At 41.7% G+C, this 21,498-nt stretch overlaps 1 protein-coding gene across 1 annotated transcript in view; it reads right to left on the bottom strand.

Annotated features, from left to right (window-relative positions):
* LOC133025708 (triple functional domain protein) overlaps positions 1 to 21,498 on the bottom strand; it is a 78,094-nt gene that overhangs the window by 38,606 nt on the left and 17,990 nt on the right. The window contains exons 2-7 of the mRNA XM_061092439.1: positions 19,955 to 20,005; positions 8,156 to 8,230; positions 5,205 to 5,319; positions 3,313 to 3,505; positions 911 to 1,015; positions 494 to 690 (exon numbers count right to left, since the gene is read on the bottom strand). Of these exons, the coding sequence (XP_060948422.1) occupies positions 494 to 690; positions 911 to 1,015; positions 3,313 to 3,505; positions 5,205 to 5,319; positions 8,156 to 8,230; positions 19,955 to 20,005 (736 nt within the window). The remainder of the gene's footprint in view (positions 1 to 493; positions 691 to 910; positions 1,016 to 3,312; positions 3,506 to 5,204; positions 5,320 to 8,155; positions 8,231 to 19,954; positions 20,006 to 21,498) is intronic.

Raw genomic sequence — 21,498 nt, 5'->3', positions numbered from 1 at the left:
TGCGTTGATTTGACAGCACCGATCGATTTCAACTTAGATGAAGCAAAATATAATGAATCCATTCATAAAGTTGCATTTACAGGGATTAGATGTTTGTGCTCTCTTTCATAAATGCTTGTTATCTTCAGATAAAACAAGATAATGTGGTTTAAAACCTGACGGAGTGATGAAGCACTTTGTTTGTGCTACATATAGCATTTTCTGAAATAATTTACAATGTAATGTGTAGGGACTCTCATTGGTCACTGCTATTAACACAAGTCTCTTTGCACCCTTTTTATTTTAACTATTTTTTTGTAATTTAAGATTTTATACAATGCATTTTATGTGTTCTGCTTTCCTCAAACTGCTCTGTGACTAATTCAATTCATGATGGACATAGCAACATAAGCTTAAGAGAAAGAAGAATAATCATACAACCAAGCCAATAAGAAAACATTTGCAAGTTGGCTGAAGTAAGTCAAACCTCGATAAAGAAAATCTGTGTCCTTACCTCTGACCCTCAGTGTCCAGTTCCTCTATCGGGGCTTTTATGACTTTCTTCTTCAGTGTGGCGTGCTCTTCTATCATCCTTCTGGCTCCATCCAGGTCTACGGGGAAATCTTTCCTTGACACAGTTTCCTGCATCTCCTCTAGTCGGGCCAGCATCTGTGTGGCGTGACCCGAGAACTCCTCAAACGCCACACGCACCTGAACGAACACAAGCATCAAATAAGAGAAAAGGCACGTAAACCAATATTTAATGGTATCTTAAATATTACTGACTACTGCAAGAGTAATACATTTGTTCTCTAGTTCTCTACTTATTGACTATGGTTCTTCTGAGTTGAATGTCATTGGGGATTACAGGATAGATTTAAAGATCCGCCTGGAGTACAACTTGACTGACAACATGGAAGAACTATCTGACCTCTATCCACTCTTCGTGGTTGTAGTCCAGACCGCCATCGAAGTCCGCCGTCAGCTGGGAGGGGTCCACGACTTTTGTGAGGCCCTCTAGTGACACCATGGTGGTCTGAGGGAAGAAAGGATGGAGGCAAAATATTAAAGAGTGAAAGTGATGGAAGCTTGAAGCTAATTTCAGTCAGTTGAGTGCAGAAGTCTCGTAATCTCTCCTCCTTCCCTGCCACTTTGTTTCCTTACTGACATTGCCCTTGTTATTTAGATCAGACATGAAAAACCCCTGGTTTCAAAAACTAGCAACACAGATTCTGTGCACAACAACTGCTTATTACAATATCATCATCAGAGAAACAGTGAGGAAATGCCTCCCTGTTTGGTTTCAGTGCCTCTGTGTTTCTGCTAAGCCACCTCCGCACAACACCCCCACACACATGGCCAGAGATGGATGGAGACGGAACGATAGCTGGGTAGCTTTGTGTAGGCCAAACAATGCAGAGACACACTGTTATCCTTGGGTTAAAGAAGCGTAGAGGCTCTTGCCAGGGGAAAACACTGATACCCCGTTGTTCACCAATGATGTTCAAGTTAATTGATTGGTACTGTGCTGAGAGAAAGATAAATTGTTAATGCTGCATGGGTGGAGTTTTTCACCCACAGAACCACACAATTTATCAAATATCAAAATTGAGGTTGCAGACAGATCTCTGCTTCCCTTCTTTCCGTCTCAATTGAACGAGAAGGGAGGGGAAATTCTGCACGGATTCCCTGCAAGTACAGTCCTAGAAACAGTCCTATATCAAATTTACTCCAATAACAAAAAATGAAAACCTTTCTCATCATACAACCTTTGAAAATCTACATAAATGTACAGGGAACATATACATATGAGGTCAGATGGTGATACATGAAGGAAGACACGCATACAAATGCACGTACAGTGCATCCAATCAATGTCCACGAGGCACGGCAGGGCTGCTAATTGTGGCCTGCCCCCGTTGCATCTGGCTTTTCTTTCTATCAAACAATCAATATGGTGTCATCAGGCCACAGCGGACCTATTTTTGTATGTGTGGACATGTGAGCAATCAGGACAATTTCCACACCAGTGCTTGCACTCACATAGCTATAGTCAGAGCCGAAAGGGAACCTAGCAGAAACATATTGTACAGAAATCCAGGCGCATTTTGTACAGAGACACACACTCGCAGCACAAAATGCTTATACAAACCCAAGCTGATCATTATCATAATAAGCCAGGTTCTTTGATGACAGATCAAACAGGATGGTGGGAAATAGATGTCAAGCCCTCATTAGGAGGAGTTTACTAAACAGTCTTAGAATCAGACGAAGGATTCTTCAATAGCAGAAAACGCACACAGGTCAACACATGCAGTGTTGTTGTTTTTTTTAAATTAGCACATTTTGACGCCAGTTTTTAACTATGAACCAGAACATATAAATAAGCCATCTGAATACATTATTAATTAGCTGTGAAAATGTGTTCTAACACTTGACATCAGAGACACGTGTCCTCATGATCTGTTATGTGCCGTTTTTGGGTCACATGTGATGAATCCCCTCCTCTGGTAGACAGCTGGCTGGTGATGTGCGCAGCCAAAGCGGCACGGAGAGGAAAATAATGAAATGTGCTGACAATGAGCAGCTCAGGGGGTAGAGCACCCAGCTGAAGGCAAATTAAAGGGAAATGCCAAATATAAAACTGTGACACTTCATGTTTCTAAATCTATGTGCCTTTAAAATGTATTATTACAATCAATCTGACCTAGAGCAGCTTTTACTGTCAAGCCTCAATTGTTAACTTCAACTCTCCTCTAGTCTGATATTGTAACTCTTTCTCATTCCCTTTCACAGAGGGTTCTGGCCCCGCTCTCATTCAGACCAATTTCTAACTGTCCTGAAACGGGTCGGAACGATGGTTTATCTGAAATGGAGTTTGACACAATCCCTGACAGAGCAGCCCTGTTGAAGTATTTTCAATAACAACCAAGATGGCTGGCAGTGACGTGGAGCTGCAACAGTATTTAACAGATTGGACTCTATATTTTCTGTAAAACAAATACAAGAACGACTGTTTCTGTTGTTCTGATTGGTTGGAGGTCTATCCAATTGTGTCTAGAGGCATTCTGGTCTGTGACCATTGAAAATGAACTGAGAGGTTCCACAACCATTTTACTACAAATTGGTTTGGTGATGCCTGATATTATTGTATTACCTAGTTCTGAGTGTTGATACAAGTACAGATAAAAGTCACAAGTTGATCCAATCTATAAAAATACGCGTTTTGCTTATTTCCTTTTGGTACGGGTCACCTGTTAACTGCAACATTTAAACAATTTGAAACTGTAATGCATGCACTAGAGAGAAACATAAACGAGCTCCCAATCTCACCTCGAATTCGAACTTGGAGCTGCCGAAATTGGTCCTCTGCTTCTGCCAGAAGTTGTCTGGTTTGATGATGAGGGCGACGTGGATGCAGGACGGAAACGACTCCTGCAGGATCTTCAGCAGAGGCTTGATGCTGTCCCACTTGGAGCCACGCATATCAACGATGACCGTGAAGCCATGTTTACACACCTCCTCGCTGGGAATGGATAGGGATCGAGGTCAGCGAGAGTGGGAGGAATTAAAGAGAAGAGAAGAGGAGGGAGGGAGGCGTGAGGGAAGGAGGGAGGGGCAGAGAAGAGATTGGAGAGAGTATAATCCAGAGAGAGAGAGAGAGAGGAGAGACAGATGACAGGCGTGGGAAAGGATGAGAGTGGGATGATGGAGGGAAAGAGAGAGGCAAGGAGAGAAGAGATAGAGATGGCGATAGAGATGGAAAGGAAAATAGAGGGAGAAAAGGAGAGAGAATCAAAACAGTGAGATGACGCATTTTCTACTGTATACTGTGAGAAGCCTACGCAGCACACACAGCCGCCCACGCTTCCACACACACTCACACACCCACACAGACACCTGCGACCAACGACGCACAATTGTGCACAGAAACATAACAACACAAATCAGCACATTGGTGCATCAGCAACCTCATTGCCTGTTGTTCTCTGATTATAACTTTACATACACAACTACATCCACACACCTCACACTAAAACACGCAGATGATTTTTATTGAATCTAAAAAATATATAAATTGTTTTAATGATTTTGCTGTTAGATTGGAACCATCTTTCAAATGTCTCCTTATATGTTTCCCACCAAAACTAGTTCACTTATTCACAACCCTGGATTGTTTTGTTTTTTAACTTCTAGTATTTTTATACATTAGACACATCCCTAACACTCATGCAATCATATATTTAGACAACTATATAATATATTTTAGCATCCTTCTATTAGTGAATCTTTAAATACCTTCATCCTTTTCCAACCCTTTCTCTCTCTGTAACAGCATGTCAGTAGAAAGTCAGTGTGCAGCAGTGTGCAGATGTTTCCCAAAATAGAACCTCTTCAGTCACCCAAATCCACAACGTTAAAACAGATTCAAATATGCAAAACGTGCCACGATGACTGTGAGCTTTTAAACTCCTGCAGGACATAAACGAGTAAAAAAAACGAGCTTTTCTCCCATTTTAAACTGAGCAGACATAATGTGATGAAAGACCTAAAGGGAGATGAGAGCAGACGGAGAGAAGATGGATGGATTAAGATGGCTGGAGGGAAGAGGTGAAGCTGGATTGAAGTAGTGAGCCGAGGAGAGGAGAGAGCTTTTACCTGCGAGGTGAGGAGCTACTCGACCACACTAACTGCTGCTGCTGCTGCTGCTGCACTGCTCCAGCTACTGCGACACTTTGTTTTGCTTCCACACACACACATTAGCTCGCTCGCACACACCTCCTCACACATGCGCTCTCCGTCGCTGTCCCTTTAATCCCCCCTCCTCCTCCTCCTCCTCTACACTCTCTCTCTCCTCACTGCCTCCCTCTGTTGATACCTCCTTCCCGCTCTTCATTTGCTTTCGGTTAGACATCCCTCTCTTTGCTCAGGCTTTCCCTCTCTGTCTCAGCATCTCACGATGTCTCTAAAATGGATTTTTGGCAGCGAGGAAGCTGCAGCAAGCTAACTCTTCTTGAATTATTTCTCTCCCCACTCCTCTCCGGCCCCTCCCATGCTCATCTCAGCTCTCTCACGTGTTTGCATACAGGGCCCCGTCCACTTGCCCCGGGTGTTCTCTTGGAATCAAAGACATTGCTTATCGTCCTCTTGATGAAAATAAACAAAAACAAGAAACACATACACATTTTGCACTCGCACACAGATTACAGAACAAGATGTGTTACCTGGGGATGCCAGCGAGGTAGGCGATCAGTCTCCTCAGGTCGTCCGTTCGTATTCTGTCATGGTTGCTGCGTGATGGAAACGTTAACACTGGACCACCGCGTCTGTCTCTGCCACCTGAGGCGACACACACACACACAAACACGCAACAGTTTCATACAGTGTTCTATTGAAAAGCAAATGTCAAAAAGCTATTACGACATTACCTTGAGTGTTTGTATTTGCTTCACTGGATCAGCATAAATCTAACAAGTTGGCCAATCCATTAAATGAGTGTTCGGCTGGATAAATGTGAGATGCTGAGCCTGCTAAATAGAAACAGCCTTGGCAACAGATGTATAATTGAATTGATTTACAATTTGCTCAAATGAACATCCAAACTGAATGGTATGAAGTCTAATATTACAAAGCAGACACTCTAGAATAGAAAATAGAATCCTCTAAAAAAAAGGAATGCTTCAATCCAAAGAAACAACAATACACCGTATCCTGATATTATTACTACCACCAAGGAGATTATGTTTTCGTCTGTTAGTTAGTAAGATTACAAAAAAGGACGTGGCTTTGGATCGGGGGAAAGATCCAGGAATTTTTTTCAACATTATTCTAAAAGAATATTTGATGGTTTCAGGCCTGTTAAGGTGACTGATATTTATCTGTGTGTGCAACAAATCAGGATCTAGTGAATTTAAATGAGGTTTCAAGGGGACTGTCTTATTACTGACTCTTTGAGTGCCCTTCTAGCAATTAAAATGTTTTCGCTTAAAGGATCATAGCCTGGAATCAAAATAAAAAAAATATTTGATCTTTGTGAATGTCAGAACAGGAAGTAAACAAATCTCTACAAGATACTTTTAGCAAACAAGTTTCTATGCTCCTGCCTCTGTGAGGTCGTACTCAGATACAACAAAGCTTTCGGCTGGCTGCTAATGTTACCATGACAACATGCGCACAGTCACATTGCTAACATGCTGATGTTTTGCAGATATTTTGAGCATTTAATTTGTAGTGTGTAACATGATACGATTTGTTGATTATCACTAAAACAAAGTGTGTTGGAATTTAGTTTTTAATGTCATTGGAAATTTTAACCTGATGAGGGGGCAAAATGAAAAGACAGAGGATAACCAATTTATCCTTCAGTGACCGTGAATGACTGCACCAAATTTGATGAGAAATTTCCCCACATGACCAAAAAGCAAATGTTAGATTCATGATGGCACTGGGAAAGTCGGGGCCAGTGGAATACATCATCTGAGAACCATAAACATCTGTACAAAATGCTGTACCAGTCCTTCAGGTAAATGTTGAGACAGTTGACTCGATAAGTAAAAACCTTAAGCTACTAATGGCACTGTATGAAGGGCAGACATTTACCAGGGTCGGTAAATTTATCCCTTGCATCTACACCCAAAAGCTTCGGAAAATCACCATCCTGAGATGTTGCTTACGTAGCTAAAAGTGATAAATTTAAGCAATTTATAAAAATGATTTGCTTTAATCGAAACACATGCAAGCTGGATTAATGGTTTCTGTGTGTCCTAACCCTGTACTGCGAGCATTTTCTATTTTGCACATTTATAATACTTCAGCCGTGAACAGCCTCCTAGCCTGAATCCAGTCTTTTAAATAGTATTTTGTCATTTTAATTGGTAGTTGGGTAACGTTTACTGTTGGCAGTATATCGTCTTGAGACTGAATTATGAATATCTGGTACTATGATAACAATATTTTGTTCATAGTCCCTGACCAGTTGCAGACGCAGAAAGCTGCATCACTCACGTGGGAACTTGTAAACACAGGCTGACTGTGCTCGGCCCACAAATTAGTGAGTTAAGTTGGGTTGCTGTGCGCCCGGAGGCTCAACCCGGCTGCTCAATGGAGAAAACCAAACGCTCACGTGGCATACAGGCAGACACGAGTGAGGGCGAACATAGCCGATTTAGTAAGGGGCTGGATCTGGTATAATAGGCTAAGCTCATTTACCCTCTTTTTCACTAGCTGCCCCTCCTCTTCCTCCCACCCTCCTTTATTTCAAAGCCAATTACTCCACCACTGACTAATATGGGATGCAGTAGCTGACAGTAAGTCATCACCAAGGCAACTCCCCAGTGCGTCTCCCCCTCTCAATTTCTGTCTGTTTGTCTGAGTCATCGTCCTCATCGTTTTGTTTCTGCCTGTGACCTTTGCTGCACACACAAGGGGACCAAAGAAGAGTGTGCATTGAACACACAGGGCGCACGCACACACACTTAATAAAACCCATTTCACTTTGCAATTCCATTTGATACTGAGCCCAGCGCTGCACTGTATGAAGGTGTTTCCAATGATTCTGCATGCACATATGATAATACTCTCTCTCTCACTCACTCACACATACATGAGCTGAATAATGTTTTTGTGTGTTGTACAAATAATCCTGCTAGATGTTCTTGGCAGTCCATATCTGCAGCTCTGCCTCCTGTGAGTTTTCCCTGGCACGACTCAAGTGTGTGTTTGTGTGTGTGTGTGTGTGTGTGTGTGTGTGTGTGTGTGTGTGTGTGTGTGTGTGTGTGTGTAAGTGGTTGTGAGCCATTGCTGAGCTTCCCTTTGAGGGAGAAAAGACACAGGCAGCTGTAGCTCTCTATTATATAGTCCTGCTGATATTGACTAAACAATGGATGTCTGTGTGTGAGTGTGTGCATGCGTCACGGTGTGTCTAATGTGTAATGTGTGCGAGTGTGAAGGAGGGTCCAGGGTTAAGTGCCTGGGTCTCAGTGTGACCCCATGAGTTTTGGTAGTTTTTTTTGCACAGCTTGTTTATACTTCTGAACTGTCCATGTATGTGTTTGTTTGCCTGAAAGAAACTGCACATCTGCACAGTTGAGAGCTGTGTATGTAAAGGAACTATTCTTGTTTACCATGATCACAAACATACACACGTATACCTGCACGTGCACACACACACACTCACCTGACAAAAAGGCAACTTTTTCTTTGAGGATGGGAAGCACCTCCATTGCCCTCATCTCCTCATTTCTCCTGAAACCTGGAGAGAGAAAAGAAAGGGAAGTGGAAATTGAGACAACGAAGAATAGAAAAACAGTGTGTCCCTTGTTCTCTCACAGTTCATCAGCCATGACTTTCTATCTTGAGAGCAGATTATTTGAGACAGAGCAGATTTTGTCCACTCCTAATCTAGAGATCTGCAGCTTTTAAATACAGGGGAATGAGACTCATTTCAGATTGCTTGCATCATGAGGAAAGTCTCACACACACTCACAGATACATACTGTGTATACACTGAAGGAGGACGCACAGAGGCTGTGGTCGGAGAAACAGTAATGAGGAGACAAAGTGGGGCCAAATTCGGGGGAGTTCGGAGGAAACAAGCTGCTGTAACTCCTGCTGGAACCGAGGTGAAATGGGGTAAAGCAACGTTACACACCATAGGTCACTTCAGTTCCCATTAACTGGAGTCAAAGCTGAACTCCATAAAATACAGAACATATTAAGAGGATTTTCACACGGTGAAAAGCTGGTGGATTTTCACATTTACAAGTGTTGAGGAGGGAAAACCGCTGTATTTATGAGGATTATCAAAAGTGAACGTTAACAAGATTTAGAGTCTACAGCCACGCTACAGTCCACAGCAACTCTGTGAGGATGTGTTGAGGTACAATAGGGACTTTAAGCTAAATGCAAGCATCAGCATGGACTCATGATGGGAATGACAGTATCAACATACTGATGTTAAGCAGGTAAAATGTCTACAATGCTAACCATCTTAGTTAAGCATGTTAGCGTGCTCAAATTTCAACAAGTTTAATTGAAGGCTTTTGTAGCCTTTTTTAGACTATAATGAGTAAAGAGCGAGTTGATGACGCTTCTAACATGCGATACGACTTCTTGGAACCACAAATGAACATAATGGTAATCAATTGACACACTGACAAGCAGACATTGCAGACTACAGAACAAAAAATATTAACCTAATTATGCTAAATAATATATTTAATTGTAACTTTATAAATTCTGGCCATTTTCAACTGACTGTTCTCATTTGAGAAATTGAGACATCTCACTTTCAATATTTCCCTCGACCTCCTGTACAGTAGTCACAGGATTTTATAAATGGCGCTAATGGAGGAGGCCATCAAGCTGTCAGCTTAGAAAAATGAATACAAATATAGTTACCCACTTCAACTGTGTTTGCCTTCGACTACTAATGACATTTTCCCTGTTAATAAATGTCCACTAGTTCTACTTGCAAGTATTTACTGATGAATCACACACAGTGTCTGAACCTTCAGCTGCTTCATAAAAGCTTTAACATTCACTCAACAGTGGATTTCTAATAACTGTAGTTCCTTCCCGGGAAAAAAAAACCCTGGCATGACATACAAGGACTCATGTGTTTATATATTTCATTTCATGGAATTAATGGAATAATAAGTGATAAATAGCATGAGAATTAGAGCAAAAAAACACACACACACACATACTAACCTGAGCTATAAACCATTACCCTTTAAATGTCAGTCTGGATCTCAGGGGTGTGATTGTGTGAAAGTTACCCCATGTTGTGTTGTTAATATTCTGTCAGAGGTGAATGGATGGCTGTCAAGAGATATTCAATAACCTGTTCTAAAAACTCCTAAATATAGACACACGATTCCCTAAAGTGGTTAGACCCACACCTCAGCTTCAAAACACACATAAACACACAGGGCCTGACACTGAGAGAGACGCTCACACAGGTGGACAGAATGGGCCCAGACTTTGTCCTTCAGACACAGCAGAGGACTGCTTTGTGTGACTGATGACCCAGACAAGTCATATCACCCAAGTGTCTCCTGTTATTTTTGTTCTGTTCGTCCTGCGTCCCACTGATTCTCACTCTGTTTTTCATCTGCAGCCCAAGTGCAAGAGCAAAACTCCTAACATGATTTACACAAGTCAGAATGAGGTGATCGTCTCTCTGAGACATCCCAGGTCAATGTACATCACAAACACACAGCCACCATACTAAAAGCTGTTTAAATTCTCTAAATGATAAGGAAAGGAGCTTCAATGCATCCTATTTTATCTCCTCTGGCAAAGGAAACACTGGACCCATATTAAAGAAAAGGAAAAGGTGACTCAACATCGTAGTTGCAACTGTGCAGCTCCACGTAAATATATACGTTTTATCCACGATCCAGAACTGATGTAAAGACTCACAGGATCAGCTGAGCTCCCGATTTCTTCTTTTTCACATCTGTCCAGTCAAGAGTCATTATGAACAACAAGCATATTGAACTCATAGTTCACAATATCATCATCCACACTAGATACACATAAAAGTAATTACAATCTCCACTTAACATATGTATTAAAGGTTCAAAAGCACAATGGCAGGAAACGCTATGGACCTATCTCTGGATTTTGTTCATTATGGCTCATTGCTCTGTTCATTATTTCAACAAAAAAATATGTAATGGCTCAACTAACTACTAATGATCCTCGTAATATCATGGTATTTTAACATTTCAGTCCTATTTTGTTATTATTATAATTATTATTATACACACCTTTCCTAAATCCTAACAGATTCTTCCTCACATCTTTCCTTGACCTCATGACGTTTTCCCCCGGGGTCAAGGAATAGTGATCAGAGAGATTGTTGGCCCAGGATTGTCAGAGAAAAGACATGTTATCTAATTTCTGTCTTCGACTAGAGCACATCTACAGTGTCTGAACACACACACATATTTATGCACACACATTTTCAGCATGCATTACATAATAGTACAATAAGTACACTGTAAGTAGGAGGGGTAACATCTCTGTCTCTCTGCCTGTTCTACTGTTGTGATGCAAACCTGAACAAAGACACACAGCCCTGTTGGGCACTCGAATAGTGAATTGTACTCAAGTCTCTGTTCTCAGCACGTCGCCGTATTTACGAGTGCACGCTAATGAGCCGCTTATTCTTTTTCCGCCACCGGAGGAGATTGATGAGAATCAGGACTTGTCTCTATTTTTACTTTTCTCTCCTCCTCTCAATTTTCTCCTGACATCCCTCAGGGTGCCAAAAACAAATTACCATGATCAACTACATTTCCCACTGTGCTCCTGTACAGATGATGCATGACATGAGGTTGATGCAGTAAGAGAGCTCTTCCTCTAACTTGATTTCTGGGAACCGTGCATAGACTACATTGCACTCTTTGTGGAAATAGCAGGAGTGTTAATTTAGGCTGCAACTAATAATTAGTTCATTATCTTCTCCACCAAGGAGGTTATGTTATCACCTTTTTTTCTGTTTTGTTGCTTTCTTTGTTTGAGTATCCCTCAGCAGGATTATGCAAAAAGCACTAAATCTATTTGCATTAAGCTAGTTGGAAGGATAGAATGAGAGCCGAGAAAGAACATGTTCAATTTTTGTGGCTAAAATTCGAATGGTTCTCAAAACTATTCCTGGGCTTTAAGAATTTGTGATGGGTACTAAGTTTGACATGTTATAGTCACTCACTTCTATAAAACTATATTAATAGTCCATTAATAGTTGCATAGAAGGTAGAAACTGACTTGTCTTTTGCTTTAGTTTCCAATCATGTGCCCTGAAAGAACAAAACATAACTGATTCCTGATGCTGTGGTTGCCATGGCCAGAGCTATATTTGTAGCAGCTGTCTGTTCCAACCTGCGTTGGGAGAAAATATAATCCCACACACTGTCCATCATTTGATCTCGATGCCTTCTAATAAGAAACTGATTTGAAAAGAAGAATTTTGAAATTACAACCTAAAACTGCCCGCAGATCAATATACTAAAGAAACTGTACGTTCACCATTATAATGTATAAAAGTATACTGTAATGTAATGTTTAGCAGTACTCAACATTTTAAGCAGTGTTGCTGTGTCAAATTAAATGTCCACTGTAGATGTTGATGGTGAATTCCAAGATGCAGACCACACAAATGGATAAGTCAGCATATTTTAACCATGGAGTGGTTCATCCTCTGAACAAAGGACTATCTTTGAAGTTGCCCCCAAACTCATTGTGTGATTGGTTGGCTGCCAGTGAGCAGGAGGATAAGCAAAGGTCAATGAAAAATCTAATCTTGACAAGATGACAACCAGCAACACAGTGTGCGTGTGTGTGTGTGTGTGTCTGTGTGTGCGTGCGTGGGAAGGGAGCGCACACAGTGAGCACTTTGTGGCTCTGTGTGAATTTGCTACTGTATAGTAAAATTGAACGGCCACTGGATTAAGGTCTGACCCTCTGTAATCCCCCCCGAAGAACACAGAAAACACAACCTTGTACATCTATTTTAGTGAGGACATCCCATTACAAGTGTTGACCGGCCAAAATGTCCAGACTTTCCCAAAAATGATCCTCACAAAGATATCTGTACAAGTACAGACACACACTCTTCTCAAGAAAGACCCTTCCCTGCTTCCAAACCCCTTTTCCCTACTTTTGCAGATTAACCAAGAGTTTGACATTTTATCTGGAAATGTCTCAACATAACATATTTTCTATAACTAGTCTGATGATGAATACCGTGGCAAACCTTCAGTTGAGCTCATTTAATAGTGCTGAAGTGGATTCGGGTGGATCTTGTCCTTTACCAAATACAAAAGGTACGTTTAACCACACAAAGGCATCACTTCCTTGTGCTCTGCAGTGTCGTGGGACTGGAGAAAGTGGCACAGCAGCTAAATATAGAGTGGACAGGTCACACCCACCCGACACACACAGACAGACACACACGTACACACAGAAACAAAGTCACACTGGAGAAAATTGAATTTCTGGATGAATAATGAGAAAAAAACGAATGAAGCGGGCGAGAAAAAGGCACTACTAAATATTTGTGATATAATGGGACGCGGCATTGTGTCGTGACTAGTCTGAGAGAAAAAGAGTAAATATGAGAGAGGGAGAGGGAGAGGGAGAGGGAGAGAGAGAGAGAGAGAGAGAGAGAGAGAGAGAGAGAGAGAGAGAGAGATAGAGAGAGAGAGAGAGAGAGAGAGAGAGAGAGAGAGAGAGGGATGGGCACAGACAGTGAGGGAGGGACAGCGAGCGAGAGTGTGAAAAAAGGAAGGCAGACAGGGAGCGGCTGGAAAATGACAAGTGGACAGCCACACACAGTGAGGGAAAAGACAGATGGTTATGATGTATGAACCAATCAGTCACAGTCAGACCTGTCAAACACACACTCTTCTCCTTCCCTACTTCTTTTCCTCTATTCTGTCGATCTACAGACTGCTGGAAAGAATGTAAAAATGTAATTCACTTCCCACTGATGAGTGGAGGAGGAGGAGTTTACAGATCTTATAAAAGGAAATTTCCTCATGGTGGATGTATACACATATTCATCCAAACACAACCACAAAATGTGGTATAGTACCTGTCAGCTGGATGAGGGCGGAGCCAGTCTGGGCATATCGCCACTTGTGATTGGTTGCCCAGCAAGTCATGCTTGATCATTCTTCCACAAACTGTTAAAAAAAAAAAAATCCTTAAATTGCTGTGGATTTGGCTTCATCTGCTGACAGGGGAGCGTAGTTCGCCGCTAGCATCAGCTAATGATAGAGTGACTGGCCGCTGTGCTGAAGGGATCCCAATCCACTGTGGGCACAGTCACAGCAGCTGAGTCTAATCCTGGGATTCCTGAGGGGAGATATTCCAACCCAGCAGACAACCAAAACCGCTCATTCTGGTGCTGTCTACGTATCCATATGGAAAAGCTGGTGCAAACATTTCCAAGCAGAAACAGGGCGATCAGTGCACACCATTTTGATGGGCTCCTGCACTCGGTGAGGATGCATGGCCTCTGGGTGCACTGCATGGGGGCATTAGGTGAGCTGCTTATCGGCCTGTCTATTAGAAAGGCAGGTTCCTGGAGGTAATCCTCGATGTGTAGGAGGAGTAATGATTATAATATGCCTGCGCTGCATTTATGCACCCCGAGAAGCTGCTTAGCATTAGGAGAGAGACTCGAGATTGATGGGGAAACCCTAACACTGCAGAAGAGGCTTAGGCTACATCCACGTGAATATGTTTTATTTAAAAAACGGTGCATTTAAAAATAACCAACGAGACAAGCGTTCAGCTCCATATTAAAAATATCTCTCTCTACTCACACAACTGAAAATGTGTATCCAGTGACCATTCACATTCACAGGGTACGAGCAGCAGATTTTCTATTTCCAATTGTATGCTTAGTTGTAGAAACACCGCAAAGAAAAACTGTGACTTATTGGGACTGGGATTTATTTTCTTGGGCCAACAACAACAAGGAACTGTTAAGAACAGTGTTAATGAAGTTTTGCCTTCCCCATTGGTTTTTGAGTCGTAAGCTCAGTGGCGTTCATAATATTATTAACTACTATAGTTATTACTGATTTAATGAGAAAACAATGTTTTTCTGTTGTGTAGAAATATCAGATACTGTTCCATCATGATTAGGCAAATGCCTCATTAATGTAAAGCAGCAATGCAGATTGTTTTTACCTGACTAACACTAGCTACAGTAATATAAGAGAAATCAAAGATGATTACATTTCCACTGTAGTAAATAACATCGAGTGTTATCTGCTTTATCATTAAAAAAAATAGGTTTCAGTGAAAGTAAACCGAAACTAAAAAGGTTATATGCGTGTGATAAATGATGAAATGGCTTAAAAAGATACGATTAGGGCTGGGCGATATGACTTCAAATCAATATCATAACCATTTCAAACTGTGCTGTGTGTCTACATTACAGTTACATTTTCCAATATAGGAAATATTTGGGTAGCCCAACCAACCAAATCCTGCAGTTTCATAACATTCCTCATTTTATGTATAATCAATAAGCAATTAGCAACAGCTAAGGAGGTTATTATTACCGTGTTGATGAGGTCTTAATTCCGGAATTCAGAGAAACCGATGCCCATTGCTGAAGCCGTAAAATACCACAAATAATCCAAACCGAAGAGAACAGTATATTCCAAGAAGTTCAACAGTCCAATACGACAGTAATAGACAAAAAAAAGGGTCAAAAATATTCCTACGCCTAAGTCAATCCCAATATTTTCGTCGATAGTCCTGCATCAAGTGTGTAGTGCTGAAGAGCAGCTAAACTGCTGCACTCCTCGGTGAGAAGGAGCAAGGGAAGAGTGGGAAATCTCAGAAATGTTCATTGCTCTTTCATCGCTCTTTACGATATGGAAACTACCACAACACACTCAGGGATCATTCCACGTCAGGACTGCTGCTGGGTCGTGTGTGGGTTGGTGTGAGCGTTCGTCAAAATATGTCAACACTCTACACTCACCTCAGAGGTGTGAGACTTGTAAGGGGCCTCCCAGAGGTCAAGTAGGAATTAGACTGGCTGATACAAAGAAGCAGTTTACTCCACAACACCACTACAAGTCTCCCCGGAGACACTCTCTTAAATACCTCGAGGAAGGATTTAGCGATTGCGATTCTGTGTTTACAAAAAAAATCATAGAGAATGCAACAGCTGCCTGGGCCCCGGCAGATGGGACGGGAGCTGGAATGGGTGAGTGTGGGTCAGTCGGTTGAGGGAGGGGGAAAGTTGCCTACACACGACAAAAATAGTGCACACTCCCTGACAGCATCGCCCTTATCTGATTAAAGAGCAGTCACATAAAGGCTTAATCTCATAATGGCTCCTGCAGCTGACTTACACACATCGCTTCTGAAAAAAGCTGTTGTAGGTCAAGAGAACCCGAACTGCGCACATGTGTGTCAGCCCTGCATAGCTCTGGACTTCCCACATTCACGGCGTGACAGACATTCCTTGCTGAGGGATGTGTGGGAATGGCAGGAATTCCTCGATGCTGAGGGAGTGGACAGGAATAGGGCGTCCATGATTTGGACCCCTGACCTACATCCTGATCACCAACGCTTTAAGAACCCTGTTTAGAAACAATTAGGTCCCGGCCAATGTAATATTATCTAACAGCATCTGAATGCTTATTTTACTGAGGACTACCACAATGTTTCATGGTCTGAAATGCTGAGATGTCAGTACTTCACTAATGCATGACAATGTTTGAGTTTCCCATGGTAGTAAATGTTATTTCAGCGACATTGCCTTGTCCCTGGTGTGAAAAACATTGCACAAAATGAAAATCAAGTATAGTTAATGCCACAATTTTATCAGGTGTATCCAGCTGTCAAGGAAAACAACGTTAGTTCTATTAGTTGGCTGAAAACACTGCTGACTATACCTGAGTCACGAAAGTTGTTTTTTTTTAAAGTGATGGCTAATTATATATGCAAAAAATGAAAGCTGCATGTTCTGAGTCATCATCCTCAAGTTGTTGATCAATACAGAAGAAATGGAAATTAAGAGGCTTTGCCTTGACCTTGTATTTCAGTGTAGAAATAGCATTCTGAGTATGATAACAAACAATACCGTGAGTAATTCAGACATGAACTCTGGAGACTTTCTCCGGAGTTTGCCTTTCACAAATGATTCATTGTTCTCTCTTCCCAACAACTAACTTAATTGTTTGGCACTGTACATCTCCTTCTTCTACTTTTCATTGATATTATAATTTCCGTTTTTGTGACTTGCGTTTCTGATCTTCCTGTGTGGTGAACTGACGTTACCCAGCTTTTCTTCTGATTGGGAGATTCAATTTGCCAGCTCTGATTGGATGCTTAGTGTTGCCTTACTGCAAAACACAGAAACAAGAAGGGCTGATCTGATTGGCTGTTGGGATCAGACACAGCTGCGTTACTTACACAATGCACCTACTGTGGGTACAGCTGGTACTGTTCATGCCACTGTACACACACAGTCAACAGTGGGTAACAACACCAGTCATGAACACCTCCATGTTGATTCTCTTAAATTAAGATTAAAAGAATCATGGGATCTTAAATCTAAAAGTTAGTTAGAATTTGACTAATCCAGCAGCCAAATATGCTCATATTGTTCTTATTTTACAAAGTAAAATAACCATTGTCTGTCCAGTTCTAACAAAACTTGCATTATGCGGTTTAAGTCTGGAGACTGTGCTGCTCTTCCATCTTATGAATCCTCCATCATGTGGTATAAACTGCTGACCAACCAGTCTGTCTTCTATTGCCACTTACCTTTTCCTCACCACTCTAAAAGCAATACACACCACTACCTCCTGCAATACAATGCTGTCCTAAACATGCACGAGAGGGTTTACCAACACAGTTTGTCTTTGTACAGATCAGGGGGTTTGCAAGTCAAAACCTAGGGCACCTTTTGGATTGTGGCACTTCCAATGGTGAAGGAAAGCTGTATCCAAAATGATGTATCCATAAAAAGGCTTGTTTTTAATAAAGATTATTTAGTGTTTGGTGACATAAACTTTGTTTTGTTTCTCTGTGAGCGGTTTACTGCTTACCTTTGCACTATTTAAGGTTATTAACAAGACCTGAGCTGCTGAATGTCAATAAAAACTGGAGAAATTGGTGTGTTGTAAAACTTTTGGCTGGTATTGTAGTTAACAAGAGAAAACAGGCAATTAGAGGCTATTGTTAAGTCTAATGATAGAGTGATATGTTCCCATATTTTTAGCTGTAATTGCGCCAATTCACTACTTTGTGGGACAATACATCGCTCCAATAGCAACTATGTTAGGCAGAGGGAGGCAGGAATCATTGTATGTTTTACAAACACTTCTGATCCAACTCAAAACCACTAGACCAAGGTCTGAGGCCAGTTGTTGTATTCAAGGATTAAGTGTGCACTGAAAGATACTATTTCCAAGAGGTCCTTCTGCCGCACTTATATCCAGCTGCATTAAAAACCAGGTCTTGTTGAACTGTTACAAACATCACGCTGACAGAGTAATTGATTTCACATTGCAACCTGGGGTGTTATTTTCCTCTCAACTCAGACTGTCCGGGTCCTTTCATTCTCCTCTCTTTGTCCCCCAAATCTGAGATTTGGCCTGAGAGAGAGAGCAAGAAAAAGCACCACCTTCCTTTATCTCTGCCTCTTTCTGTTTTCTCCATCCGTCCAGACCTCTAATAGCAGGGTAGGCTAACTGAGCGAGAAATGGGCCAGGGTTACCCCAGCGACCCAAACAGCAGGGGAGGAGGGAAGAAGGAGGAGGGAAAAAAAGACAGAGAGAGACAAGAGGGAGAAAAGGTTGCTTGTTATTGGTGCCAAGAGTTCATTCTTCCGGGTCTTTTAACACCAGCTGATCTCATTCTGACAAACTGTGACAAGACAGAGAAAGTCAAGAAAGATTTGGAAGAACATGTATATAATTCTAATCCAGAGAGTGAGTGAGAGTGAATTTTAGCCACTGACTTAAATGCTGTACTGTGCACAGTGAGCTGTTTTCTTTTTACTTATTGACTCCTGCTGCAGTTCACTGTTAACAGTCTAATGTAGCTCTGTCTGCTGCAGCCCCTTCTCTGCTTCAGCTCCTCCAATCTGCACAAATACGCCACCTGGAGGTGACGCCAACATTCAATTTCAGCCTTCATAACGCAACGATTACTGAGGATTAACACAAATTTAACTACCAGGCAGACAGAGAGAGACAAATAAGTAGACAGACCGACAGATGGAAATGGGCAATCCCACAACATTCCCTCTGTGCAAAGCCCACTTCAGCACGTCTGTCAAGGTCCTCAGGCATTAATGTTATTGCATAACAAGCACTGCCCCAGCCTCCCCTAGCAACCCACTCCTCAGCTGCCCAGTCAGACCAGTGGACGTCAGGCCAAGGCCTAATCTCCTACATCCCCACCTTGAAACCAGAAAATGATAACTGTCAAGCACCAGAAAGCTTCATTGAAACGTCTCCCTGACAGCTTCAAACAGATCGGCCACACAACAGCAAAGAAGCCAAGTATTGTCTATATGATTGCATTTGTGTCGTTTCCATCGCCTTTTTCTGCGGGCGCTGGACTAGTCTCCATCTAGCCCCGAGGCTTTGAAACAACCTGCCAACTCGCTGTCCTCCTTTATATCTATGGTTAAGGAGGGTTTGGAATTTTCAAGGCCAATACTGCAAATGCTTTTTGACTACAGCTATTGAAAGTAAAAAATGTGCAAGTCTCTTCTTTTCAGCGTAGTCCATGAGGAGAGTAATAATCTTGAATATCAAAGTGGTCATATGTCACCTCAAATGTCTCATTAAAAGAAGACGGCACCGACTGGCAAATATCAACCGTCTGATATGACAAAACAAACCATCATCATAACATACTCTTAGGTTGGTCTATCCAGTGACAATAAATAATGGAAACTCAGGTATGACTGAGAGAAAGGGAAACAAAATAAATGTCTTTAAGTTGACCGAAAGGCAAACTGGGTGAAAAAAATCAAAACTGAGGAAGGAGCACAAGCTATGGGGAATATCAAATCTCAAATCAAACCATTATGGACAGAGGACAGGAGTAGAACAAGGAACGAGGAACGAAAGCGACAGACAATGTCCATCCCAACTTATGATGGAGAGGCTCCTGTCGCTACAGAGATGGGTGCTAGGGACAGGTACCCAATCACAGCAGGCGGAGGAAGGTTTGTGATGGTGGAAAACGAAAAAGGGGAATAGGAGTAGAGGGGTGGAAAGGAGGAGGGAGTCAGGCAGATATGATGGGGGGAAATAATGGTGACAATGACCTGTCTTTGTCACCGGGAACACTGAAATATTGATCGCATGCGTGCATGTGTGTGTGTGCATGTGGAAAAACAGCAGCACCCCTGGGATTTTCTGTGTACTGTGTGTCTGGGTTGACATACAGTATGTGTGAATGTTAGTTTTACCTGCAATCTGACTCGATACATCTCCTTTGGGCTCTTTAGGGAGGGATCCATCTGAAGGCACACACAGAAGAAGAGAAAATATTAACATGGGGTTTTTCTGAATTAGATCCTATATACGTTATACCCCGCATCTCGCCAGCTGGGATTGGCTCCAGTACCCCCACTTTCTTTAACATTGTGAGATTTTTTTTTTTTTTTTAAACATTTCATTGATTTCTCAGAGAGTAACTTTTAGATCTCAATCTCCCAAAAAATCTGGCATATTTAGGAGAATGATAAAAATGAATGTGAGCAATTTAGTGCAGATCCATATTAAAATCCAGATCAAGTGAATTTTAATGTGGGTTCATTCTAACTTTCAATGTCATAAAACTAAATTGGACAGATTCAAAATGTTGGCGCGATACTGGCACAAAATACAAAGTCCAGGGATCATCAAAGACATTGCAGTTCATCCTTAGGGAGCCATGAACCGTTTGAACCAAATTTAAGGGCAACCCAGCCGAGCGTGGTTGAGACAGTGCTATTTGGTCTAGTGTGGCTAAAAAAGACAATAAGACTTAAGACTTGTAACAACCAAGGGAAGACGATGCCGTTGGTCCAGTACAAACAAAGCTGAGGCTTTCAGAGTAAGGTTTTCACATTAAATAAAGCCTGACGGAAAACTTCAACATTGGCTTGATCAGTAAAGCATAAAACCAAACCAAAATTGTCTCTCTCGCAGGAAAAACTTGGGTTTATGACAAACACAGTTGAAATTTTCAGAAATCTGAGCGCAACTAATGAAACAAGAGGCTACTGCTTGTCTCAACCATGTTATGGTCTGCTTACACTGGACTGCTGCCTCCAGGAGTCACTTTCTCATCACTATAGAACTCATGACCCTGGCCCGCTGGTCTCCCAGCCAAAACTACAATTGGCCTATTGAACCAGCCTATAGCTAGCGTGTGAGAGAAGCTGCTTCTGGGACTGAGGGTAAGATGCAGTCAGTGTCATGTGCTGTCGACATGTAAACAGGCTGGACGCTCCACTGGTTGACTCAGTGAGACATGTTCCTTCTGTTCTGACTCAGGCTAACTCCTTCCTGTTTAAGCTCACGGAGTTCTGCATTAAAGCAGACAGCAGCTGGTGTTTGCACTGAATACGTGATCTGTACTGAAAATCGAAAAATAGGTACTAGAATAGTGTCAAATTTGTACATATTTAGACCTATTCTGCATGTTCATCTTCACCATTCTACAATGTAGACTATCACAAGTTAAAGAGCACAGAAAAGAAACATGTAAACCGATCTGATGTTACACACCTATAAAGTGACTCAGTTACAACACATTTCATTGTTAAATGGAATTACCACACTACTGTATTTACTGTGAAATCCCTTAAATCAAGATTTCACTCAAAGGGTCTGTGTTATGAATTTGTGGATTGTTATTACATTCTGGTTTAAATCGACTGATATAACAATATATATTGTTTTGTTGATACAAAACCTATTGTATATTTCCACATAGTGTGTCACAAATATTACTCTTTATGGCATT

Source organism: Limanda limanda, chromosome 19 (genome assembly GCF_963576545.1).
Source record: "Limanda limanda chromosome 19, fLimLim1.1, whole genome shotgun sequence".
Classification (NCBI taxonomy): Eukaryota; Metazoa; Chordata; class Actinopteri; order Pleuronectiformes; family Pleuronectidae; genus Limanda; species Limanda limanda.
This window is presented reverse-complemented; position numbering and strand designations above follow the sequence as displayed.